General features: G+C 44.1%; 1 protein-coding gene across 1 annotated transcript in view; it reads right to left on the bottom strand.

Annotated features, from left to right (window-relative positions):
- Positions 1 to 25,180, bottom strand: part of TNNI3K (TNNI3 interacting kinase) — a 54,500-nt gene extending 29,320 nt beyond the window's left edge. Inside the window, exons 1-16 of the mRNA XM_051625728.1 lie at positions 25,141 to 25,180; positions 24,418 to 24,526; positions 22,358 to 22,443; positions 21,369 to 21,466; positions 20,355 to 20,465; positions 13,532 to 13,630; positions 11,954 to 12,092; positions 6,668 to 6,812; positions 6,476 to 6,580; positions 5,739 to 5,833; positions 4,965 to 5,114; positions 3,185 to 3,271; positions 1,915 to 1,971; positions 734 to 826; positions 591 to 648; positions 288 to 482 (exon numbers count right to left, since the gene is read on the bottom strand). Of these exons, the coding sequence (XP_051481688.1) occupies positions 288 to 482; positions 591 to 648; positions 734 to 826; positions 1,915 to 1,971; positions 3,185 to 3,271; positions 4,965 to 5,114; positions 5,739 to 5,833; positions 6,476 to 6,580; positions 6,668 to 6,812; positions 11,954 to 12,092; positions 13,532 to 13,630; positions 20,355 to 20,465; positions 21,369 to 21,466; positions 22,358 to 22,443; positions 24,418 to 24,526; positions 25,141 to 25,180 (1,667 nt within the window). The remainder of the gene's footprint in view (positions 1 to 287; positions 483 to 590; positions 649 to 733; positions 827 to 1,914; positions 1,972 to 3,184; positions 3,272 to 4,964; positions 5,115 to 5,738; positions 5,834 to 6,475; positions 6,581 to 6,667; positions 6,813 to 11,953; positions 12,093 to 13,531; positions 13,631 to 20,354; positions 20,466 to 21,368; positions 21,467 to 22,357; positions 22,444 to 24,417; positions 24,527 to 25,140) is intronic.
- Between the last annotated feature and the right edge of the window lie 2,540 nt (positions 25,181 to 27,720).

Below are 27,720 nucleotides of genomic sequence, written 5' to 3'. Positions count from 1 at the left end.
CAAAAATGTCTGTAAATTACTCTTACCTGTAAATCACGGAGCCTTTAAAATTGTTTTAAATGCCCAACAATGTTATATACTCTATGTAAAGGTCTACTCTAATGTAAAATAATGACTAACAATTTTGTGATGATTTATTAATTTCCCCTTCTACACCAAACAAGCTGAATCAAAGCTGAATTTTTTCTAATGTGCTCCTTTCTTTACTGCTTTATACCAAAACAGAGTAACATTTACACTAGCACAGGTTTACTAGTCTTCCCAGTCCTGTCCCTCAGGTGCAATACCTCTTCTGCTCGTGCAGCAGGGAGAAGAGTGACCCTCCAGAAATGTACTGCGTGACAATAGCAAACTGGCTGGGGTCATCCAGGCAGGCTCCCACAAACTGGATGACACAGGGATGGTTCAGTCGGCAGAGGATGGAAACTTCCCGGCAGAACATGTCCACGTCGGATTTGGAGCAGCAGGTGTTGGCTCGGTAGCTTAGAATTTACAAGAGAGGCAAACACATCATCAAATTGGTTGTTCTTTTTTTTAATACTTCATCTAGGTCATGAACCAAGCAAGAGGGAAAAGTCTGATAAACTTACCGTTTGATTGCCACAATTTTGTTCCTGCATCGTCCCTTATACACCTTCCCAAAAGATCCTGAAATTATTTAAAATAAGTGGGCACAAGGGTATTTGTTGTGAACATCAGATGCTGAGATGGGATGCGTTCTTGGTTTTGGTACCTGAGCCAATAATCTCATGGAACTCGATTTCAGAGAGCTGCAGGTGGAAATGTGATGGCAGCCCAGCGCGGAGGAGGAGAACATCTGCCTTTTCTGCAAGAGAAAGCACTGGTTTGTGACACAGGCTGGTGGGGAGGGCAGGAGAGGAGCATTTAGCTTCACAAAGCCATAGCACCGTACAGCTGATGTTCCTGCTGTCCACTGGTAATCCCATTCCCTTCCCTTTCAGCAGCCACAGGAACCCCGCTACCAGACAAGGACTCACAAGGCTGCAGTTGCCCTGGGCTGGCTTGGCTTTCACACCTGACCCCTGAGCAGCAGTGTCCCCTGAGGAGCAGTGTCCCCTGAGGAGCAGTGTCCCCTGAGGAGCAGTGTGCCCTGAGGAGCAGTGTGCCCTGAGGAGCAGTGTGCCCAGGCATCCTCTGACACTTTGTGCAACTCTCAGTACAGAGAACCAGCTTCCTTTTTCCTGTGTCACTCATTACCACTGCAGGGGATGCTATCCCAGACCTGGCTCTTCAGTGACATGTGGAGCCTACATTTTGCAGATCAATTTAGTGAACAAACATCTCTACCTTGCTGATCGTTTTGGTTCGCTACTGTGAAGTTTATCAGAATGGGTCTAATTGGAACATTCCAGTGCTGCTATGTAAAGGATGCAAGGACTCGATTATACCCAGAGTGAATATCTGAAGTGGAAAATTCACAGCACCACAAAATTTGCAATATTTCAAAGTACAAATATGAACCAGAGTGTTTTATTGATATGGGTTTCAGGTGAACACAAATTATTTTGGGGCAGAATTTTTCTTGTAACAATAATCCAGGCATTTCATAGTGCAATTCAATATATTTGTTTGCATTCATGGATACGTGTGTATTTGATTAGTACTAATTCATAATCACATCCTTCTCTCCAAAGAAATAAAAAGAAATATGCTTTCTGAAGTAAATGAAAATAAGATAAATACAGAAATTATTATGATGTTGAGCAACAAAGCCAAGTATATTGTTTCCTGAAATTATCCCAGGGAAATACAGCTGCTGCTTATGCATATCTTTACATTTCTGAACAGAGAAAATTCCAGGAGTAATGAATCTTGCTCAGTATGTTGAGACACACAAACATCTTGGGTAAAAAGACCATAAAAGTTCAAGCTTTCCCTTGCCACTGAACATACCTTTAGTCATACTTTTGATCTTTCCTAGAGGGGATGGAACTGACACATAGGAACCATCTGAAAGAAAAGAACAGAATGAGTTATATGGAATTCAAAGACAGCATAAGCATCTGCACTGGTAAAATAAGGAAGCAATGGCTGCTTAAAGAATGAAAAATAAAGGGGTGGAAATACACATAAGCACAGCAAGACAGATGGTTGTGCTGTTACATTGCTAAGTTCTTGAAAGAAATGTGTATACAGCTTCCCCAGCCTCTGAGGAACCAAAGTGACTTTCTGTGGTGCTAAAGAAGCCAGTGCAGCCTCTCATCTCAGCTGGACTTTGCAAAGCACCTCGGATTAGGTGTCCAGACTGAGGACTGAGCTGTGGGCACATGGCACTGGTTAGTTCACTGACAGTTTTCCCAAAGCCCTCAGCTTCTCCAAGGACAGAAAACATCATCTGTTGTTTTTCTGCTTGAGTGGGAGCTGAGTTCTTTTAGCAATCAGTCTTTTAAAATCTGAGTGTCTTAATTGTTTGCCAAAATAGATTTCCAGTAGATGCAAAACTTAGTCCCCTAAAGATTTACACACAGTTGAGATTTACTAAGCCTGAACCTGGAGCAGGTCCAACTAGATGGGAAGCAGAGGGATGCTGCTGCTGCCTCTAGGGTTCCTCTTGCTCCCAAGGCAGGAGGAGTCCATGACCTGGACGAGCCACGCTGTCCCACAGATCCAGCCTCTCCACATGCTGCAAAACATTCTGCTTCTCTAGCTGCTTCTGTTAATGACCTTCTTGGCACTTGCCATTCAGGTGCCAATAAAAATGATTATTTTTTGTAGCAAAAAAGCTTAATTAACTCTTCCCAAGGGGGAATTAGATATCCAAATATATTAAAAATCATGAAAGGGACTAGCTACATAAATACACTGAGTATCAGCAATCAAAGAAACATCAGATCTGAAAAACATGAAGGGAATGGCTAAACAAGGCATTAAGGATGTCAAAAGGTATGAGTAATGATTTCCAGGGATTGATCTTCCTCTCACAGCTTTTAGCTTCTCTCTCTAGAGAGTAATGCAAAGTGACAACTATATTTTAAGATAAAGGAAGACTTCTGACATAAATAGAGGGTACCTGGAAAACGGGGATTCTCAAGACACTAATTTTCTTTGTGGCAGACAGAATCGATCCAAAGCTCCCGGAGGTCTGTGGAACATTCCCAGAGACTTCAGCAGCCTTTGGATCAGACCCTGCAGTTAGGCAATGAAGTGACTTCTCAGACCATACCTCCTCCAGGTTGTGAGTATTCATTACAGGGAGATTCATCTTGAGGTCTTTTATAATGCTTCAGAAGGGTCACAATGGCATCATGGCCTAAGGAAGAAGGAGGAAATCTGAGGGCTTGCAGGTAAACACAAATATTTTTCACTTAAATTGACTTATACAGAATCAGGGGATTAATAAAAAAAAGTAGAGTGAGCCTATAAAACACGTAAACAAAGATATAACAGTGCTAATGTGAAACATGCTATGATTTCCAACCCGAACTGTTCAGTGATTCTTTACTACAGAAATAAAAGGAAATACCTGCCAATAAAACCAGACACGTTATTTTCACGAGTTGACCTGACCCTAAACTGTGATCTGTGGCAACAGAAAAATCCCTGCTACAGAAACCCCGACTTGGAAGTTGAAAATAGCCTTCAACAGACCTTACAAGGACCACTAGGGCTTGAAAATACTTGAGTGGCAGTGCCCTGAAGGGCACAGAACTTGCACACCAGGTTGTGCAGTTGCCAGGCTCGTCCTCCCTCGCCGGGAGCCGCAGGTGAGCAGCACGTGCCCAGCGTGCCCGCCCGCCCAGGGGCTGGATGCACAGGGCTCTGCTCAGCAGCGCAGAACTCTGACCCGCTGGTCAAAGACGAGTTCTCCCTCGTTTAGCCAATAACCAGGTGACAGGTGCTGTTCCCCCACTGCCCTCCCAGGGGGAGATAAAAAGGGAATGGTGAGTTATAAATGTATATATAAAAACACGCGGCTAAGGAACCCAGGCTCCTCAGCGGGCAGTTATTTCCCCACCAGAAAGCCCCAGCTGGCCTGGGCAGCAGATGGAGGTGCCCGAGGCCAGGCTGCTGCTGCCAGCCCCGCGGGGCAGCCAAGGCGGTGCTGCCTGGGGAGGCAGGAGGTGACCAGCAATGCTGGCACCCAGAGGAAACCGAGCAGATGGAGCCAGACCAAGCACCCAGAGCCCACCCAGGGAGGCCCCAGGGGCCCCTGAGGAGCCCTTTTATACCCACCCCCGGGGGGCAGGAGCGCCGTGATTGGCCCGTGGGGCTGCCCCGCCCCCCCGGAGCCGGGGGTCCCGGGGGGTCCCGGGGGGTCCCGGGGGGTCCCGGGGTCCCGGTCCCCACACCAGGGCACCTCAGCAGCTCCCCAGAGCGTCCTGCCACCAGCAGGGCCCCGGGGCCAGCCCGGGGGTGTCGGAGGGCGGCTGGATGGGGCTGGGGGCAGCCGGGCTGTGCCTGCCCCGCGGGACGAGCTCCCAGCTCCGTCCAGCCCGATCCTGCCCGGGGTTCTGTGAGCGGCACTGCGGTGCTTTTGGAGGAAGGAGGAATATCCCAGAGCTCCTGGAGTCAGGAGCAGGACGGAGAGCCCGCCCGGCGCTGTCCCCGCAGGACGGTGCCACCGAGCCGTGGGAAGCGCCTGGCTTGGGTCCAGGCTTGTAAGAAACTGACCCTGAATCATTGCTCCTCGTCACGCCTCCTTCAGCAAGAAAATTAAAACTCCTCATGCACGTGCCAGAGGGAAAAAGAGACTTTTGTCAACAGGCTGCATGTTTTCTGTTTGGCAAATACTCATGTCCTTGACTTTGTGTTGAATTAAACTGGTGTTTAACAGAGTATCTGAGAAGATACAGAAAAGGGCTGGTTTTCATAGCCCTTCGTGCCAGGAGCTGGAAAGCAGATGGTGAGAGCTGCCAGGTTACACAGGCTGAGGGTTCATCTTGTGCTGTTCTTCCCGTGCTGCTCCTGTGGATTTTGTAGCAGAAACTAGGAAACTGAAATACCTTTCTCATAAGCCCACATCAAACAAGTCTGCTCATCCTTTTCTCCACTGGACCTGCTGGGATCACAAGCCACCAGGTTCATGTCGGCTCCATTATCCAGTAAAAACTGCACCAGTCGGATATGACCATGGTAGCAAGCAGAGTGCAATCCTGGAACACCAGAGAAGAGTGGTGAGCACAGGGGGCAGCGCAGCGGGACAGGACTGGCAGCAACGGCTCTAGAGCACACACGGATTTCCTCAATACAGGAATGTGGTATCAGAAATACCTGAGGAAACAGGTGAAAACAAAATACCAACACTGCAAGAACCAGCCTGCTGTACGACAGGTCAGCGTGTTCTCTGCCACCTCCAAATCACATTGAGCAGCTTCGTACGTGTGAAAAAAACAAATGGAAGCAAAGACAAGTCTTTCCTCTGTTTGTGGATGGGTTGTGGAGGTGTGCAGCCCTTCAGACACTGCGTCCTGCAGGGCCAGTCCCTGGCAGAACAAGGCGTGGGCCCGATCCTGAGAACTGCCTAGAAGCCTGACAGTCAGTTTTCATCAGCTCATTACTCATGTGCCAGCTAAGGAGCCTCTCACGTCCTCACTGAACTCTTGTCGCTTCTATGCCTGCCTCCTTCAAAACAGCTGAGTTCTTTCTGAAAGGTCACTGGGTGCTGATCATCACATTTTCATGGGAGTCACCCTGGAAATCCTGAGTGTGTGTGGCTTCTGAACGTGTTTGGTGCTGGTGTACGTACCCATACACAACAGGGATGATGATGATGTTACCTGTGTGTCCATCTCTTCCCTGGTGATTGATGCTGACAACATTCTGGTCAAGAAGAAATTTCACAAGTTCTATGTTCTTTCCGTAAGTGCAAGCACTGCAAAAATAAAAGGAAAAGTGAATGCAATAGTCCATGAAAGGACAAATCCTTTGGGTAGCCAAAAATGTAAAAAGAATTACACAAACATAAAACAGTAGTAATAGAATAAAGGATCTTTAGAAATGTGCAAATTTGTGATTAATCCACCAAAGCATGTTCATTTCTGTTGTTTCAGAAACATTGTAACTATTCTTACAGGAATTAATTTTGCACAGCTCTGCAAAACTAATACAGACTGGTTTGCAGAGTGCCTCTTAAATAACAACTTACCAACTTACAGCATCTTGAGCAGAGTGCTCTGCCACCTCATTTCTAATGTGGAATATCCAACCTCCAGCAGGTTTCTGGGCAGAACAGGCTCCACACTCAACTTCCACAGTGGACAGAGAGAACACCCACTATTCAGATGGATGCTGAGGACCCTGGTGCCTTTCCTGCCTCTCCCTCTCTCCTCTGCTCCCTCTCTCCCCGTTCACTACCTGGTTCTATCCCTCACCTCATCTCCTCTCCTGCATCTCAAGGTAAAGCTCCCACCCGTGGCAGGGTCCCTGCTGTCTTTGTTCCTCCCTCGGGATGTCTGTCATTTCAGTGCATGCAGTAGAAGAGGAATTCTGCTGGGAATGGTGTTGCACATCTCACCTGTGGAAAGCTGTTTCACTGAATATATTTTCTTTAGTGAGACTTTCTGTTCCTGAGAGCTGAATGATTTCCTTGACAATTTCCAACTTGCCATTGTAGCACGCACTGAAGATGAAGTCAGCAAAGAGTTATTAACATCACCAGCTTCCTAATCAGGCCCAAACCTTGTGCAAGAGCTTCTCCAGGACTCACAGGTGCAAAGGTGTGTCTCCATAGATGTTCACCACGTGGGGCTGGACTTCAAAGCTGCTCTGCAGTAAGAACTTGACAATTTCATGGTGTCCAAATCGACAGCAGAAGTGCAGAGGAACATGATCTTCGTTGTCCTGAGCATTCACTGCCATTGCACCCAGAGAGAGACCAAAGAAAGTACTTTACACTTACAGCTGTTTTGGTATTTAGTAATGCTTTATGTGTTGTGCATATGTTATAGCATCTCCTGCTAAAATATTTATGGTCCCATTTCTATAAAACTGAAATTTCTGTGGGCTTTCATATACCCAAACTAGGTGGCTCAGGGTCACCTGTCGCACAGAGCCAGGATGCCTTTTGCTGTCCCCCATAGCAGGGGTGTTGGGTGTTCAGATGGAGCTTCCCCTGCGTGACTCAGGAGTTACAAATGACCCTTGGAGAGAACAACTGCTGCCAGTCAAGTACAGTGTGAAGCACGAAGTAAGATACTTAGTGACTGAGTGGAAGAAAGCAATCCACAGAGTTATTCCAAGCACTTGGAACAGCACCTATCAATAAAAAATACTAGGGAGAAACATCCTTCACAGTTGCTCTTAGGAAAGTCCAGTTGGATTTAAGGTTTATGTTAACTTCCCGGATTAGCAGGATCAAGGACTAAAATGAACTATGCAGTGACATAAAAGAAATTTAACCAAAGTGAAGGAGGCACAATAAGGATACATTGTTCATAGTCAGAATTAAAATCAAAGTCCATAAAAGGCAAGAAAGGAAGAGGAGAATTCATTGAAAAGTCTTGATATCCAATGTTTTCCATTTGCTCTATGTCTCCTTTCCCCTGCAAGGATGCTCAGGGATGTGTTTCACATACTTAGGATCATGAGAGTATTCTTTGACATAACATGGAACTATATAAAAGAATGGGCAAAACAGGAGAGCTAGTGTATTCCAGCCGGGTGGGAAGGGTGTTCATCTCTGCTGGTTCACTGTCTTTTCACATGGGAAACAAACACTGTGTGATACAAAGGTCTGGTTTGGTTTCAGAGGTTTGCCCTTCAAGTGCTTTATCTTAAAAAATCTTTGTGTGTGTTGCACACAACTTATACAACTATATCCAATGAAAGTACTTAAAAATGAATTTCTGAAGACCAGTTCTTGTGTCCTTCTACCTGCAAAACCAGTTGCTTTAAGCAACACACAACAGCATAAGATTAAAATAAACCTGAAACTAATTGATTCTAAATTTATCTCAAATAAGCATATGTGCACCAAGGATTTGACTTTGGTGTAATTTCTTTGGCTCCTGGCTGGCTCATATTCTCTGACATTTCAGGTGAAATAGGGGGGTGGTTATAGGATAGAAAATATCAGCAATCAGGGGATTTAAAAAAATTAGTGGATTCAATAGTTTTTCAGCAAGACCTAGAGTCTTTCTTGAAGATTTGGGTCCCAGTTCAGCAAAGCCCTTGGAAGCCATCAGCAAGTGACCTGTTAGACCAAAGTGTTGCTTCAGCTGGCTTGTGGAAGCAGAGCCACGTTTCTGAAACCATCTCATTTTTCCTGCTGTTGTTTCAGTACAGCAAAGACTGGCACACCCTTTATCATGAACTTCTGTGTTAAAATGCTTCTGTAATAGAACAACAGAGGCCCAACAGTTCTTAGGAATAGCTGTTACCAGGTGAAGATCAGTGAAAATCCCCTGGGGCAGAGGCACACAAGTTCTGTTCACTCAGTTTTCCAAGAGAGCATCTCTTTCTGTGACACTTAATGGATTTCCCTCTGTGTTTAAAGACAGAACAACCAGAACTGGTTGATATCATAACTGATAGGACTGGAAAATCCAGTCTACTTTGTGCAGCTTTTAGTTTGGAATTCGGTCTGGTACCAGATCCCTGAGGCAGTTTACAAGAAAGGAAAAGCCTGCTAAGGAATAATCTGTCCAGTAGAGGTGTCCTCACTTGTACCATGCAGGCTTTTAAGCTCCATTTTTACAAACATCTCTCAGGAACAATTCTATCCTTGGGAGAAAGAATAATCGGAACATATTCTGAGGTTCTGTCTTCTTTTGATTGTCTGTGGGCATAAGGAAGAATGAAAATAAAAAGAAACAAAAATGAAAAGAATGAAAATTAATGGTTAAAAACCTCTCTGAAGCAATGCTGAATGCTCACAGAAATGGGCAGTCCTTTAAGTGAGCTGAACTTACAGCTTCACTGATGCCTAGTGGCAGATAGTTCCAATGATGAATTATGTTTCAGGCCAAGGAAAAGAAAGAAAAGGGCTTTCTGCAACTTACATTAAGCTTGTGGCCTGTGAATTTCATTAACTGCCCCCACTAACCTCCCTAGCAGGCTTGTATTAAAGAAAGTAAGGAAAATGAAACTGTTTTATTTCTCTATTCTAAAATAATTCTTCACTTTATAGATTCATTTGACATGTTAGCCTTTATTTTTTATTATGATGCTGTACCAGACACAGATTCATTCTGAGGTGCAATAAACAACTGGGAAATAAATGTCAAAGTTTTATAATAATAAATGTCAGCATTCTAGGATATGTGCCCACAGGATGGCCTGAAGGACATCAAGGCTCTCAGGCCCATGAGCTTCTGCAACACAGCAAGGTGTAAGATGGAACAAGGGAGAAATAATTTATCTTTCTTTTCTTTATGCAGTTACAAATTATGTCTGGAAGGATTTATAACTGCAGCATTGGGTGATGGCTTTTGTTTTAATTGATAGGTTTTTGATTTAATTGATAGGATTTTGATGAACCACAACAGGTTAACTGGAATATTGTCTTAAAAAGAAGCAGTTCTGAGTCAAAATAAAACAAAAATCAGTCAAAAACACTTTAGAAGAGAGTTATGGGAAAACGTACTTAATAATGATACAGGTATTTCTAAAGAAGATTACAAGAGAGTTCTTAAAAATCAAGATTTTAAAGAATATTTATATTAAATGGAGGATAGAGAGAACAACTGTAATTGCAATCAGAGACTAAAATTCAGGTTGCCTTACAAGTAAACAGTGAATATAAGTAAATGCTAAGTTCTTGTCTGGCACAAAATGGAGTGCAGAAAGGCACCTGGAGAGCTGACTGCTTGTGACACACGGGGCTTGTACACGTGGACACTTGTGACAATGCACACACGGGCACTACAGTGCTGCTTGGTTTCTGTGGTTCCCCGGGGCTGGGCTGAAGAGCTCTGGCTGTTGCCAGGCTGCAGACGTGGTGTTTTTCAGCAGTGTCCTGACCTCCTGAGCCTGGCCTGGTGGGCACTGCTCTCCTGCAGCTGCCACCGCCCCGAGCTGGGCTACGGGTCAGTCAGGTTATGGTAAGAGAAATCATACAGGTTTATGGCACCAATTACTGCCCTGCACAGGTACTGCCAGCAGCTCTCCAGGTTATTTCACCAATTACTCTCATTCCTAAGCATTTAAGAGCTGCTCTTCCACTGCTCTGTTTATACCAAGTTTCAAAGTCTGCTCCTTTGAGAGCAAAAGACTTCGTGCTCCCAGGCTCCTTTTTCTTTTTCCAGTGCTGAAGATGCTGATTTTAAAGAAAAGAATCTGAAACAGTGTCTCAGGTTCTTCTCCTTTTGGAGCAAGCTGTCTAAGTGATGGTGAACCTCCCACTGCCTTGTGACGGTGAGTGAAGGTCTCTTCTTTTCCCCTCTTCATTGTAATTAGATCAGCTCAGTGCACACACACCAAGACTGAAGCATCAAGAGCTCATGGCTGAAAATAGTCTGAGTCTGTTCCCCCCCAGCTTTTTTGGACTGCCTGGGTAGGAAGTGTGCACGCCAGGCAAGACTCACAGGAACATGGTAAATTTATACTGCTGAAAACTAGCAAAGAGAAGGAAACTGGGGTAACCCAGTCTCTGTGCCCCCTGCCTGGGCTGCTCCTGGCTCCAGGGCAGCTGTGTGCCCAGGCTGGGCTCAGCAGCATCACCAGCCAGGACACCACCCCAGGAGCAGCTCCTGGGGAATTCTGGTGACTCCTTGTTCTTCCTATGGCATGCAGATGGTTAGTTACTTAGTTTCTTTCTTGTTTGTTTTTGTTTTGGTTTTTTTGTTTTGTTTTGTTTTCCAGTTCTGGTTTTCCAAGATCAGCTTGGAATATCCCTAGACAAAATCCTAACCCCACTGAAATTAACACAAGTTTTGCCATAGACTTCAGGGGACCAAAATTTTACCTTTTATGTTGTGTAATTTAAGTTAAAAAGAGTAATGATGTAGCCCAAAGAGCAGCAATGTACTGTAACTTAAAAAAACCTACAACTATTCAGAGGATAGGAAATTAATTTCCAAATAATTGTAATGCTGTTTAGCATTTAAAACTCTCTGCATTAATAATAAATAATGTTAAACATTTGTGATGCTTTGCAGGATGGCCCCAAGTGTGTGTGCAGATGCCTGAGGTACAAGTGACAGATGTGGAAAAACAGGGTTGGAGGGTGAAACATTTTGTGCCTCCTCCAGGACTGCAACAGCCCAAGGAGAGGGAACACGAGCAAGCTTGAGAACTCAGCAGCACCACTGCCTGCGTGGCAACATGATTTACCTCGGAACAGAGCTTAAACTGTGGCACATGCAAAGTGTCCAGCACTGAACTGTGATGTCAGAGCTTTACTGGCAGCAGTGGGAGATCACCTGGGAAAAGAATGCAGAGATTCCCAACTTCCAGAGAATGCCAAAGGCATGATAACAACAACAACAACAACAACAACTTGTATCCATTGAACCTGTTATGTCTCTCACACACATTCTGATGCAAAATGTCCCACAATGAAGAGTATGAACCTTGTGCATCATACAAAAGCACAGGCTAAAAAGATTCCATTTCCTGTGGAATTGCTTGTGAACCATTTGCAGTTCCTCATCTGAATTATTTTTAGTTGCTTGCTGTATAATTTGACTTAAAATCCCCCATCTGTCTCACTCACTTTGCACTGAAGTGATTTTGACTGGAGATACATCCACTTGGCACGTGGTCTTTGACTGGATGTCTCAACAGTAACCTACCTCTGTATATTAATCTTAATTTTGTTTTCTGCTGATGTTTTTCACGTCTAACTCATGAATGGAAACAGAACTCACATGAGAAGACAAACCAATCATACTTGAGATGAAAACTCTCCAACTGTTATTTTTTTGTTGCACTTGCCCAGAGGTGACACAGGAACACACAGAGTATGTGTGAAGAAGCTAAATTCAAGATTCAAGGCCTGACTCTGTCTATAAAATACCATGTTAGTGTTGACCTTCAAAATATATTTTCTTACCATCAGCTTTGCTTCCCTCTTCCACCAAGAGCTTTGTAATGTTGAGAAAGCCTTTGGCAGAAGCCAGATGGAGAGGCCTGTCTCCAACTTCACCACTTGCATTCACGTCAGCTCCAAACTTCAGTAAGAGGTGGGTTACCTAAATATTTCATCAAGGCTAATTAAAATGTGACATGAAAATACATCTTTTGATAAAATCCAGTATTCTGTTGGGTAATACCATAAGTGGGCATCTCATTACAGCTAAATCAGGGGGAGGAGATCCAATAAAACTCATTTTTAAGTTACATATCTATGAAAACATGAACATTCTCAGAAGCAAGAGCTCACTCATTCTCTCAGATGTTACACATGGTAAAGGGCAAGACATGAGACCCATGTACTTGTTTCACTGACCAGTCAGCATAGTAAAGCAAATGTCCCCAAAAGCCACAAAGCCAGGGCCTCACCTCCCTCCCCGAGCAGTGTCCCCTGCCACAGTGTCACAGGACTGACTGACTGACTGTGCAGAAGTGGCTGATGGCAAAGAAGCAACCTGATCTCTCTGCCCAACATGCAAGGAGCTTCTTCATGGTACTGAGCGAGGAGGTGCACTGTATGAAAAGAAGGACCTCAAGAGCACACCTGTGGCTCACCCGTGGCTCACCCTTGCTGTCACTCAGCCACAGACATTGTCAATTATCTGAGCCTCTGGACTCTGCTCTGCAAAAGCTTTTCCTGCAACAACTCTCACTGCACTGGAAGTAATATGTCACTGCAATGAAGGACACATTCTGCCTGGAGGTCACCTGTTGGAACTTGAAAATGTCCCAGAATAGATGCTTTTACCTGGAAAAAGGTCTAGGGAATGTATTGCTTAAGCCAAAATAGCCCCATCATTACATTTCACATAAAACAGCTCTTCAGAGCAAGTGGCTGGACTGCCAGATTAACCATAAATCAATCACACTTTACTAAGAGAAAGAGAATTGGGAGGCTCAATGCCAGCTTTGGGCAGAACTTTGGATTATTTTTTCAGTAAATCCATGATCTGTCGGAATGAAGTAAGTTCAGCTGGACTTGTCACATTCCTCATGGAAAATCCTGCTCTTTACATGGTCATTTTTTCCATCACCTTAAAAGAGGCCACAATTTGATTTGTGAATTCCAAGGAAAAGCAATAGAATTGCCATTCAGTTGTTACTGGGAAGTGCTGTGCACTTCCCTGGGGAGGCTGGAGATGACAGACTCATGTTCCTCATGCAACCTCTGAAACGTGGGATGAACAAACATCAAATAAAACTCACATCTGGCTCCAAGCCTGTTTACAGGTGATCAGAGCTGGTGAGACACTAATTTGCTGCAGGAGGCCTGGAGGGGAAGGCACCAGTTTTCCTGGGGTCTAGCACAAAGGATTGAAGTGTAAACATTTCCTGTTGAAGCTCAGACTGAGAGCAACCGGGGACTGACTCAGAAGGGCAACTTCAGTACATGAGGCCTATTCATGCAAGGACCCTCTGGAACGCAAAGCAAAAATACCCAGCACTAAGCCTAGAGCTGCTTGGGTGTCCCACCTGTCACCTGCCCCCCTGCAGGTACCTGCTCGTGGCCATAGTAGGCAGCAACGTGCAGCGGGGTGAAGAAAACCGCGTCCTGCACGTTCACGTAAGCTCCGTGCTGCAAGAGAATATCAACAGCCTAGGAGGAAACAAACAGAAAAGGCCAGTGAGGAGCACTGCATACATGTGGCCAGCTAGTGAAGCAGGATTTGGAAACCTTACATCACCAGTTAAAGAGAAAAGAAAGAGCAAAAAGCCCCAAACAAGCAAGCTGTAAAGGTGATGAGCTGGGTACGGCGTGTAAGGTGATTAACTTACAGTACTTGAGCTGGACACTGAATGTCACTGATGCCTTATAAATAGGCCTGAAAATGTGTTTAAAGGGTGACTTATGAATTAAGAGGCACAGAAATTACTGTCTGGAGTTTTCCAGAATAACCTTTAGTTTTCTTTTAACCATTATGAACAAAGAGCAGTGAACAGATCAGTGTTTCTAGAAGTTATAGAAAACAACAACCCCAAATGAAAGATCCTTTTAAATGCAAATGTATGAAGGTAAATCCTCAAGCACAATTCCCTCAGTGTGTAAAGATTTCTTTGTATTTCAGAAGATAACAGCCCTTTGGCTTCAATAACAACAATCCTGAGGGTTTTCTTTCCAATTTCCCCCCGTTTGGTCTTCCAGGAGGCCACTGCTCTCCTGGACAGCTCTGGATGGTGGAGCCTTGGCTTTCTGAACAGCTGCCAGGGAATGGGAGTCTGGGAACGGAGCCACTCTGGGCTGCACCTGCAGCTGGGGGTTTCTTGAAGCCTTCAGGCACGCCCAGGGGCTCAGTCCCTGGGCTACCTGAGCAATTCACACGTCATTGGGATGAATGTTCATTTTTGAGTCTAAGGATGATGAAGGATGCTGGACCATGGCTCCCCCGCAGTGCAGGGAGCAGCTGGGAACCACCTCTTGGGCAAGTGTCAGGAATGGCAGAGGAGGGGAAGGGGCATTTGGGATGCTGTGCTGCTCATTCCCCTGCCTCCCCCGGCACACCCAGGGGCGGTGCAGCTCCTGCTGCTGCCAGGAGGCTCCACTGCTGCCCCTGCTCTCCAGCTCATCTCACACATGCAGCAGCAGGGTCAGCCAGTCACATCCATGGCATTCCCAAGGACTCGGAGAACAAGAGCCTGTTACCAAGCAACATCAGTGTACAGGGATTATTTCTTTACACAATTTAAGTGGAAACACATTTTTTTCACAGGATGGCCAGAGCACCTTTTCTGTGCAAGGTCTCTTCCTGACACACTCACCTGTGTCTGTTTCCCCAGTCCAGACAATTCTCAGTAGCCTGGTGGAGCAGGGGTGAGGAAATCCTGGGAGTTAATGGCTTGGAGATTTTTGAGTGATTCACCTCAGACATTTTTCAGCAAACTACTATCACAAATTGTAAACTTTCAGCAAACTACTTTCACCTCTGAAAAAGGGTGTCTGGAGCTGTAGCTTTTACAAGAATATGGTTGAAGCTTATTTGGATCAGTTTGGTTCTCATTTGTGCATGCATGAGGCTGTAACACACCCAGGGATATGACCACATCTGACTGTCCTTAATCTCTTTGGAAGCTGGAATTCAAAATTCAGATTCCTCTACAAGGTTCAAGGTGTATCTTCAAGATGAGAAAAACAAACATGTTGAGCAATGTGGGTCCACCTCTGATGATAACCACAACACTAGATGCATTTTGACACATTTTTCCAGGCTGTGGAAATGGCAACCACTCCAACTACTATGTCATCTCCTGAGGAAAAGAATTTTGTAAGTCATATTAAGTTAGCTCCACTCAACTGTGAATGATGAGAGGGGTAGAGGGACAATCTGGATAGTTTTACAGATGAGCTGTCTGTCTAAGACAGAAGAATGGAATCTTGGAAAGCACCAGAAGTTGTCATATGCATTACAAGTAGGTGGGAGTGCTGGAGTGATCTGCAAGGGTAAAAATACCCAAGAAAGTAAGGGGAAAATTTCCAATGCAAAAAGAGCTTTGAATTCCTACAGAATGACCAAAAAAAGACTTTCATCCCCAGGAGATAGGCCCTGGCTGGTGTTGCAGCTCCTGGCCTGAGGGAAAGGTTCCAGCTGCAGGGAAGGCAGCTCTTGCTGGGTTGCCCTGGTCTTGCAGGGGCCAGCAGCACTGAGACCTGCAGGCTGGGGTCTGCAACCACCAGCCCAGCCCCGGGGGGAACAGGAGAGACCTTCACCCTCCCTGTGCCTGGGCCCATCAGCACAGAGGTGCCATGGATGTCCTGCCTCACCCACCTGCTTCTCCTCTGGGATAAAATGGTTGGATTTTTGGGGAGCAGGGAGAATTGTGGATGCCACTAACTTTAACTTCAGCATGATTTTCAACACTGGCTCCCAAATATCCCTTTAATTCAAAATGATACTTTGAACACTTTGAACAATACTCTTACTTGGTATTTTTTCTTAAAATTCTCTTCTGAAAGGTTTGTTCAGGAGCTTTTTGAACATTCAAGTCATTATGTTCACTTCAAAGACTATTAATTAAGCTACTCTGAAGGTTAGAAGGAGTCAACAAAATGAAACATAAGACAGATTACATGAGGACTTCATCTTTTGGACAAAGGCCAGGGATAAGAAATCCCCTAAGAAAATGAAATCAATGATTATTGACTTTTCAGCAGGTAACATTTAAATGAGGAGATAACTTCACCAGTGAAGACCTTTGCACCAGTGGTAGCCTCTGGAGAGCCTTACACTGAAATATCTAAAGAATCTATTGGGATTCTGGGAGTTCCTTTATGAATGAAGCTATTAATAAAAATATATGATTAGTGGCAAGCATCTGCCTAATTCCCTCCAATTTAGCAGATGCAGATATAATCAGTCATGTCCTGCAAAGTGTCTTTGCATTAAATTATTACAACTCCCAACTCTACGTGTATCTGTAGGAATTTCAGAACAAGCTCTGTCAGACTGCATGAAGGAACTGCTAAAGGGGATTCTGAATGCTTTAAATACAACGTGCTGATTAATGCACAGGCAATTGTCTTTCTTAGCAAAACATCTACTGAAATATTTAATGATGCTCTTCTGTAAGACATGAGGACAGACACCACAGCAGCAATGAGCTTTTCCATGTTCTTTCATCTTTGCTGTTCTGATCAGACAAAACACAGGTCACAGAAAAACCATTACTGAAAGATGCAGGTCCTGGGACCTTGAAATAAAACAGTCTCCCTGGGGTTGCTTTTGCTAAAGGGGAGTCAAAGAATGGGGTTTTAAAACTGTTTTGCTAATACTGGTAGATGCTTCCCACAGAATAGTTGAAATGTTTTTCTGCAATGTTACTTCAGGATAACTGTTCTGGGCAAAGAGGTCTCTGTGAGTTTAACAACACCAGGGTTTTTAAATGCCACTTTTACTTTGACTTCTTCTAGCTTAAAAATGAATCTCACACAAACCTGCTGAATAGGGAGCTCCTGGGAAGGCAGAGCTGGAGAAAAGGTTGTCAAAGCTGGTCACTGCTTTCAGACTAGTTCACATCACCAGGTAGAGGTGAGCTCCTTTACTGAGCCATAACTCAGTGTTTCTTCAGCTGTGTTTGCAAAACACCTCGTTGGTAGCTGGGAAATGTAGCTATGGAATGAAAAATCAGGAGTCCAAGTCCTCTTCATCCCTGGCTAGAGCCTCAGAAAGAGGCGAGTTCTGAGGATCTTGGAGTCCCCTTTATCTTGTGTGAACAACATTGCTGCATCCCTGGGTCTAGAATGATTCTGAAAAGGTCTGAAAAATTGGTGAAACAGAGGGCTGGGAAGCTGCAGCGCTTGTGTCAAATGCAGGGAATGAAAGAATCAAATGGGGACCTTGGGAACCATCTAAAGGAGTTCACGTAAATTTGATTTTTCAAGGTTTCTTAAATCATTTGAATGTGCTCCTGTTGCTGGTACAAGGCCAGTGAAGACAGAGGGTGACAAACGTGCTGATCTAACGTATGACTTGTGAATGAAAAGAGATTCATTACTGTAGAAAATCTGTAAGATGGGACTAACTCCCTTTTCCCCAACAGGTCCTTGCTACAAATACTTTCACGCTTCAGATTCTCAGGATTGCAGCCTGCAAAAATTAAGTAGCCCTGTTTGATCCTGCCTGCAGCCCCCAGTCCCCCTCACACAGCCCTGGAGGCTGTAATCTCAGATTGACAACCTGAATTTACAAATTGAACCAGGCAATGAGGCTGGTTTGCCAGTGCAGTAACACTGGGCAACTTATACATGTGCATGAGGCATTACTTATTTAGCAGTGAGCTCCCTGGGCTGGAGACACTTCATGTTTTCAAAACAGCAGACTTAATGAGAGATTTATTAAACTTATTTAGTGATGTTTCTAATGTGGCCATCAGCTTATTTTATAATTTTTTATTAATTGTTTATTCTTCCCATTGGGAGCTGCAGTTTCCATTAACAGATTAAAGAAACAAACAGCACAGTTCTGGTGAAGTAAAAAATGGCACTAAATGGCAGAGGAAGGGAAATATTTATTCCCCACACTGGCTCCAAAGAGCTGGAACATCCTGTGGATGCTGAGACCCTCAGGATCCTCATTTGAGAGATCTGATCCCTCTCCTGGTTTTTCAGGAGATGGTGGAGCAAAAGCCACTGACTGGCTCTCCAGGGGCTGGGCAACAAAGGGTCTTTTCCCCAGTTCTCCCTGTTTTTCTCTTGGGTACAATCAGTCCTCTTTTGTAGTAAAAGACTGTAGCAAAAATTGGTGTGTATGCCCGTTAGTTATATATTTAGTGGTATATATCCTTATTTGTCTTCTTGGAATTAGGAAAATGACCAAAAATCTACTTTCTCTTTCTTAAATTTATTCTATTTTTTAGGTGGGTTGAAAAAAATTAATCTGTCTTTCCATGAATAGTAATGAAATTGTGGGCAAAATAAGCTATTTAATCTAGCAGAGGAGATTCTCAGCTGACTGAAAATTTCAGAGGTATATAAAGAAGGAAAGAAAAAGCCTGCACTGGCTCCATAAATCTTCAGTCCCCAGACCAGCAGATGAACGAAATGAGTTACAGAGAGTCCCACTGCACTTATGGAGAATGCTTCTGATAAAGATCTGATCATTCCCAGGGAAGAAATAAGGGGCTTTTCAAAACCACTCACAATAAGTTATTTCTTATCAAGTTAATGGTTTTATCCTTGTTGGCTTCTGAGCACCCTTATTTTTCATAACCTCAGCAGGAGCTAAAGAGACAAGACAAATAGCTGGCCTTCCCTTGGCATTTGCAGGACAAGGCCCAGACATTCTGGAAATTGCTTGGAACTCCAGTGCAGAGAACAGTACTTTGTGGTTCCCACGGAGGAAACATTGAATATATTCTCCACAAAAGTGAAAAACATCATTAAAATATTAAGTCTCTTGCTAATATCTCCATTACAATTCTTTCCCAGAACAATCAGTTCCTCAATAAGCCAGTGGCTGCTGTAGCCTGGGAGGTGTCAGACGTGTGTTCTTCCTTGCCACTTCATCCAGAGGTTCTGCTTTTCTGTTCTAAACTGCACATGTTTGTCCTGGTCACCCAGCCAGACCCTCACACTTGCAGTCAGTTTGAAGCCAGAGATGCACAACCTGATCAACAGCCTTTAGTATCACCTGTATTTCCTTCTTTGCACTTAGTTATTTTTCTTGCATTTCTTGCTGATTATCTCCCTTTAAAGAATTCTGATGTTTCTGTCCATAAATTGGTCCAGCACTCTACATAACTTCTACTCAAGCAGAGAACAAAATCTTTGCCTGCTTAACGGACCCAAAGGAGATAAAAAGTACCTGAATTCACGAGCAGGTTTGCAGTCCTAAACCCTTCATTACCAGGGTAATTTTGCACATCCAGCACTTCAAGAGATTCAAAAAATAAATAAATTACAGGGAGTGAGCTGTTGCCAGGGTGACAGAAATGAGATGATGTGTGAAATGACTCAACTGAGGTGGTAAATGATAAGAAAACAGACTCATGACTGACAGAATGTCCAGAAAGAGAAGGGCCTGATCACAGGCACCCAGGGAATCTCATCCCTTCCCCTCCTTCCCCTGCTCCCCACAGGGATAAGTCTCCAGCCCAAAGGAGACGTCTCAGCGTGGGTGTTTGAGATGCACGCCAGACTTACCCTGACAGCAGCTTTCTCTGCTCTAATCCCAAGCATAAAATAGCTCTAAACTGGGAACCTCTGTCTCCTTCTGAAGTGAGAATCACAGAGCTCTGAAGCAGAGCCTGTGACACCTGGAAGAGGGAATAAAGTCTCCGACTGTGCTTCTTCAGGCTGAGACAGACGGAGCTTGGAAGCCTCACTCCACACCCAGGTTCAGAAATCCTGACACGTATGAGCGGGTCTGTTTCATCACGTACCTATTGGTTAGTGCTTCTGATATTCAGAAAACAATGTCACCCCTTCTCAAGGCTTTACAGTTATTTAATGTCAAGGTAGGAGGTGTACAAACAGAGCTATGTCCTTTGGGCATGGTTGTTCCATGTAGATGGATGCACAAATGGGGACTTCCCAAAATGTACCCAAAATTACATACAATTTAGCTGTACTAACCTATCTCTGAGTTTTAGGTGGGTTTTTTTAGTGGCATTAATGTAAAACAAAATTGCCTGCTACTGTTAACACTCCCTTCTCTCATTTCCTGTACCAGAAAGAACTGTACCTGGTGGTGCCCAGCCATGGTGGCAACGTGCAGGGCTGTCAGGACATACCTGGTGGTGCCCAGCCATGGTGGCAACGTGCAGGGCTGTCAGGACATACCTGGTGGTGCCCAGCCATGGTGGCAACGTGCAGGGCTGTCAGGACATACCTGGTGGTGCCCAGCCATGGTGGCAACGTGCAGGGCTGTCAGGGCTCCGTAGCCCACCTGCTGGATGTCCGCTCCCCCGTGCAGCAGCGCGGTCAGCAGCTCGGCGTTGTCCTGAAAGCCACACACAGGGCAAGTCTTATTTCTGGGACACGACTCCAACAACTGCAGGAGGGAGCCCGAGGGAGCCCCGTGTGTGTCCAGGCCACCCCCTGTCCCACTGCTGCCTCTCCGGGAGCACAGGAACGCACAGCACAGCGCGGTGGTGCAAGTGCCAGAGCTCAGCCGAGGAGCAACAGAGCAAGGAACACCACCTGAGAAGTGCCAGCCTACTTAACCTTCCTTCAGAAAATCAGAACGTATCTGCCACAAGAGCTTTGCAGAGCAAAGAGGCACCTGTGGGACATGTCAGGGTTGAACATCACAGTCTGTAATATTAACTCCTAAATTTGATCTGAGTTCCCTCTACAAAACTAAGTGCTTTGGGGCTAGTCTACACATGGATTAAATTTCTAAGAGGCTCCATCTCAAAATAAGAATCATAATTCTTTAGGAAAAATGCTGTCTTTGTCCACTTTATTCCTTGCTACTGTTATTGTTGAGTCTTAGAAGATTAATACAATAATGAAGAAAAGTAATATTGAAGCTGAATGTGGAACTCTAACTTGTGGAACAGCAAAGAAGAAGCAAAAAGAAGAGAAACTCTAAATCAAAATCCTCAGAGACTGTTTCTATTAATAACTAAAATAATAAAAAGCACACTCCTGTATCTTGACTTGCACTGCACCATTTAATCAATATTTCCAAGGCAGTATCATACCTTCAGGGAGGATACTGCAAAAGCACAAGCTGATTTTCTGGGCATGGGCTCTTTACAGGTCACTCTCCGATGCACTGTAAATGTGAAATTTCTATTTTCACCAGAAGTAGCAGCTAGAGAGCTCAACCAGACAGTGCAGAGAAGTAAACTGATCAGTTCTGATTTTTTTTCCATACTTTCTGTTTCAAATAATTTACCTGATAAGCTGCCAAGTGCAGAGCTGTAAATCCATTCCTTGTTAATCTGGATGGGCGCAGTCCTTTCAGCATGAGAGTTCTGACATGGGATTTGTTACCTTTGGGGTGAAAATTGGAAAACAAAGTCATTTACAAAAATAAATAAACAAATATTAAAGAGTACAGATGAAGTAAGGAATTTCTGTATGAGTTTGAGAGCAAAGAGAAATAGGTAGCTCATCTACTGAGTTGAGGCAAGTCCTAAATGCATTTTGTGAAACCTGCAGATGGGATGAGGCAGCACCTCCCCAGGCAGTGCAGGATCAGGTCCTGCTTCAGGACAGCATCCAGCTGAGGCTGAGCAAAGCCTTCATGCACATGATTAGTGAGGACTTTGCAGAGCTCAAAACTTCCCTTTGCCTCTCTCAGCCAATGTCTGCTGAGAATTGCATAACAAGTGAGAGGTGCAGGGATGGACTGATGGCTCACTCTGAGGATAACAGAGCAGCAAGGGCAACAGAGTGGAAAATGTCACCATTAGTGAGTTTTTATGGGCATCCCAGAAGACATCTTGCACTCTTTCCTTGTGTACTCTGATTTGTTGTCTGCAAAAATCCTATCAGCTGGTATTTTTCACTAAAGCATTCAAGTTATTCTTCTTTTATTCACTAAGAAATGGGAGACAGGTATTTTCATTATACTAGAAAGATAGATGCTGTGTGTGTGGCACAGTAGTCCTAAAACTAGCTCCCTAGCTTGAATTTATAGCATGTACAGAGCACAGAAATGTAGGGCAATGCTCTGTGGTGAGTCTCCATTTATGAACTAATGAATAGAGCAAGTGATTCTGAATGAGCAGAACACCCTGAGTCACAGAGTAACACCTATAGATGCTTACCCAGCTGTCAACAGACAAGACAGAGAGAAATCTTCCTGACAATTATTAGACAGAACAAATCAGTAGCCCTGTCAATAAAACATTTAAAGAACATTATATTTCAAATACCTACCCCCACAAATGCAACACAAATGGAGGAGAGAGAGACCGTTTTCTGTGCGGTAATTTAAATTGACTTTGCAGAAGGCTTCATCAGAGCTGAAAATATAGGTTGTACATGTGGTTACTGGTTTCATCCTTTAGCACAGTTTCTTTCATTTAGAAAAAAAATAAAAGAGAAATCTCAAAATATTTTTTGAGACACAGGGCTAAACTGATGCCATTTTACACTCTGTAAATCTAGAAATTCTTTACCGACAGCCAGAGAGGACTCCAGATCCACTGTTTGCTGAACAGCCCTGCTATTCAGTCACAGTATGTACATTCTAAATTCAGCTAAATTAGAGAAAAGAGGGAAGACTCATTAGAAATATAGATAATGCATACAGATTCTTTATTGATGAGATAATAAGCATTTAAAAAATCTCTGTATGCAATCCAAAGTGATGAGCAGGGCACGCACAGAACTAGAGGCAAACAAGCTGAGGTAAAAGAGTAGCCAGAAAAAGCCCTTTAGCAGGTAAACTTGTGTTCCCCAAATGAGGTCACAGAAACACTCCAGGAATGTCCATCCACAGAGAAAAGGGTGGTGTGAAATAGAGACATACCAGGCATTGTAAATAATTTAGTGATTCAAATGAAAATTAAATTGCAATTAAATATCAAAGAGATAGAAATTAAAACTTTTCCTTGTGAGAAATTTTGACTTATTTTTTTTTTCCCTCATGAAAGCTAGGTTTTTGGGAAACAGTTGGTGCCAGAAAGGCCACTGTGCTGGGAACTCCCAGCTGCCTGCTCTCAACACGCAGTGCTCTGCAGTGCTCAGGAGCAGTGCGTGGTTTGACCAGCATATGGGCCTGATAAAACCACAGTGAGACATTTCTTCTTAAGTCCAAAAAAATGTGATTTGCTTTGCCAAGACCCGTGTGTTTCAGTCAGGTGAATTCTTACACCAGCCCAGACTCAGACGTGGAACAGAAATCACTGGCTGATTCCTCAAGCCTGACCAAAACCAAACCAATACAAACCAAAAAAGCCTTTCCAATGCAATATAATCACTGTCACTGATTCCCACTGCTTCTGGGGAGCAGAGCAGGGCTCTTTCCCTACAAAGCCTCAAGGAGCCTTCCATGGGGCAGCAAGATGGACTGATGGAGCTGCCAAAGCTCTGCTGATCTTGGTGTTCATTCTTTCTTTGTTCTTATGCCTAATGCAGGAATTAAGCAATTTCACCATGCACTCCATTGCCTTGCTTATCTAAAATAAAGAGTATGCTGGCTCCAATTTGTTGAGATAATTAGTTTTACTAGTAAACAGGCTTAAAATGAGGCAAGTACCAAAGTACTTTACAGGGTCACAGCTGAAGTGGGGCAGCTGGTGCAGTGAAACCCACTGTTGCCTTTCACATTTCAGACTCAAAGAGTGGTAATTATGGTACCTGAAAGTGAGTATAATTAATAATTTATATGACCAGCTGGGCTTTATGAGCTTGTGATTTACTTCTGGTTAAAATCCCCTATTTTTTTTCAGCTGGTTTTGATGTCTGAAATTAGGTAAATACCTGATCATTTTCCTAACTTATTTCAAGTCAATGAGCTGGCTGTTTTCTGCATTGGAGCTTTTCATATAACAAACAGGTAAGTAACTTAGTAGTTACTTGGTCTCTAGCACATGCTGTCCTGAGAAAGTGATTACAATAATGAAACTGAAATCCTCTTTCAGAAGATAATCTGCTTTGTGTTTAAAATTTGTTACTTCAGCAATATTTCCATCTGAAGAAACAGAGTAGCAAAACTCAAAAAGCACACAACAAAACCAGACATCCCAATAAAGCTAATTAATTTACAAAAACATATGGGTGTTTGTGTAAATCATTAACAGCCACTCATTTTGGTACTGTGCTGTGGGACTCCGGCCCAGAACTGAAATGACATATTCCCAAACATAGACATTACAGAACATGCATTCCGTAGGTGAGAAACTCCTTCCATAAGAAACACCTGAAACTGAAAATACTGTTTTAGCAAATACTCATTTGAAGGAAATAACAAACAGGATTCCAGAATACTTTACCTAAAAACATGCTTCAGTTCCAGCAGCTCCTTTTCCTTGATTTGCAGGTCATCTTCTAATCGCTCTATGATTATAGCATACGACTCACTGACCTTCTTCTTCCATTCATCTAACAACAAAAAAAACCCCAATCCATAGAACTCCAAACCATCTCAAAACCAGGAACTCAAATCAGATTGCTCTGAAGCACTTCATTTTTGTAGACCCAGTTGTACACTCTTTCCTATTTTCTTCTGTGGAAGTAGGAAACTTTAAAATGTTACAGCTGTGAAACCATTCCTGCTGCAGCCCCTGCAGGCAGATCCACGCTGATTTCATGGACGACTAATACATGTGATTCCTCATCAGAAATATTTGTAGCTTGGACAAGACAAAACTTAAACCTTTGGTTGCATTTGTTAGCTCTTGTTTCCTAAATCTTAGCATAGACACACAGCATAAAATGGTTGCAAGCTTAAGGGTTTTTCTAATCCAGTATGAGTTAAATCAGCATAATATTCTAAGTTAGTATGATCTTATATAATTATTGCACAAAGAAATTTAGTTTCCTACAGACTGCATCTGCCATTTGGGCCAAGCTGCTCTTGTAAACCAAGAACAATACAATACCTTACCCTTCAACTCTGGAGTGAATTAGCAATTAGTTATTTCCTGAAATATCATTTGCTTCTTGTAAATGAATGTATGGATTATTATTGCATTTAAAAAAGCAACATCAATTACCAGTGCAAGTTTGGGTTGGTCTAGATTTATAATTTCCCATTTGTCCAATAGATCTTCTTTGTTTTCAGCAAAGTTCTTGCAGTAATATGATTCCTTGTTCAAAGGCAGTGACAGTCCTAATGGAAGAAAACTCCTGATAGTCTCTGGCTAAAAATAAACCCTGTGCCAAATGGAATGTCATGCAACAATGACACGGAGCAAAACGGCTTGTGCTGTTGACTGTAAAAGAACAATAAATGTCCCTCATCAGCTGGCTTGGAACTCTGCTGTCTGTTGCACCAGAAATGTTGGCTTTCATCTGTTGAATACCTAAAACTGGTGGGAAGCAGGTAATTGAGCCACTTGCTGCCAGATTTGTAGACAAAAAGGAATTGAAGAAGCTGAGCGCCAAGGATACTGTCAGGATCTGCAGGGAGGGCTGGGGGAGCCAGCTTGGAGGGGCCAGCCATGACCTCCACCCGTAACATCACAGCAGGGGAGGCTCTGGAGCATCTGGGTTTTTACTTGGGAAGTGCAAATCGTGTCGCACCAGAGGACACTGGCTCTGCAGCTGAGTGATGTTTGGGCACATTGCTGTGCCAAGGCAGTGCCACTGAGCTGGCCCAGGATGTGAGCTGGCTGCCAGGAGGCCAGTGCTTTCATTCTCTGCTCTCTGGGGGCACAGACGGAGCCAGCACTGAGGTTCCCCCTCCCCAGGCCTGGGGAGCTGAGCTGGCACCACTGGCAGGGCAGGGAGGAGAGTCCTGGGGTCCTGCTGCTCCTGCTGCCCCTCCAGGGGAATTTCTCCAGCAATGGATGGGGACACAAGCTGCCTTGTCCATGTTCCAAGCAGACCACATAGCAGACAACTGCGGGCCAGGATCTACAGGCACGTAACTAAATCCTGTGCCCAGTCTGATTTGTCCTGTTTGCAAGTATTTTATCCTGGAGCCAGTGTCAGAGTGGTGTCGTGAAACCCCCATGACCTGACCTGCTGGGAGGGGGAACGGAGCACACTGGGCTCTGTGTGTGCACCCACACGCCAACAAACCACCACAAAATGAATCCAGGCTGTGTGCACGGATGCGTTGCTGGAAGGGTCTGTGCTTGAGAGCTGTGACAGGTTGGGTAACAGCAAGATAATGTTGCTTTTCACTTGCACAGGCTGAATCTCCTCAATAATCTGGTTAACATGTCTGCTCATCTATTGTCTACTTTTTTAATATCCATTTCCCTGTTTTCAGGAATAATTTTACATGTATTGTCCCAGACAATTATGGGATTCATGCTGGTTTCTGCATGTATCTCTTTTCCTCCTTTTATTGTTTGTTTTTTTAGAAAGTATTTGGTATACATACACGTGAATAGATAGACACACATAGGTATGTATACATTTGTATATATCTATTTACATATTTACAGTGTGCTGATTGACCTTGGCAGGTGCTCTGTGTGTAACTCCTCAGTTTTCTCAGTGAGGGATTTCAGGCAAGAAGATCTACACATGTCACACTGCACACACACAGACTCCTCCCCGTGCTGCATCCCCTGCAGCCAGGCTTGCCCTCCTGGGGCAGCCCTGACACAGCCTGAGCTCACCCCTTCGTTTGCATGGATTTACACCTAAACCAAGGCTGTGCTTCAGAAGAACATGAACCACTTTGACCATGCACCCTGTGATATTCAACCAAAATTTGCAAAAAAAGCCCTAGCCTTTTTTGGTGACTGATCCCCCACATCTAGTTGCCAAGCAACTGGAAAGCTGGGAATGCAGCAGCAAGGCAGGGATCTCCTGTCCTGCTGCTCCCTTAGCTGGGTGCTCTTGGTTTCAGAGCCTTCAGACCTCTGACCTGCAGCCCTGGCAGCCCTGCTTATCCCTCAGGCAGGACAGTGCTCATCACAGCAGCATTTTTACCTTTGATTGTCAAATACTTGTTGATCAGCCTTTTTCTTCTTAGCAGCTTGTAGGAGCTGCTCTGGAACACGGGTCTGGTGAATTGGGCAGGGGGACAAGGGGCGGGCAGGGGGACAGCAGGAAGGGTGAGGCTCCCACACTGTGCCTGTAACTGGAGGTGGGATCCAGCAGCTCCAAGCTGGCTTCAAGTTTAGTGGATCATCACTTGAAGAAGCAGAACCTTTCAGCAGAAGTGGGGTGAGGGGAGGTGACTCACACAGGCCATGTGAAGCAGTTGCAGAGCAATCGAAACTAAGGGAGAAAGAAAGACAAAAATTAATAATAATTGCAGAGCCTGTTTGCAGACAGTTTGCAAACAGAAGAAAGGGCTGGCTGCACTGACTGCTGGGTTAGGCCAGTTCTAATTAACATCTATACAAATAGCACTAAAATGTCAAGAGCAACATTTTTCAATGGGTGCAGTCTCCAGATGTAATATTTACAGAATACTGAGCTGTACAAATTTATTGGATTACTTTCTAGAAGTTTTACTGCAGTTTTATGTTTGGGATGTGCAGCTGTCATCCAATCTTAAATGAGAAATGTGAAAAATTATTTTCCCATTTCTGCTTCTAAGCATCCTTCATCAGGAGCCTTGACAGGATTAAGTCTTTGAAATGATCATTATTTCTAATTAATTAGAACAT

The sequence above is a fragment of the Apus apus genome, chromosome 7 (genome assembly GCF_020740795.1).
Source record: "Apus apus isolate bApuApu2 chromosome 7, bApuApu2.pri.cur, whole genome shotgun sequence".
NCBI classification, from domain to species: Eukaryota; Metazoa; Chordata; class Aves; order Apodiformes; family Apodidae; genus Apus; species Apus apus.
The sequence above is the reverse complement of the archived record's forward strand: the minus strand, read 5'-3'. Positions and strand labels throughout refer to the sequence as shown.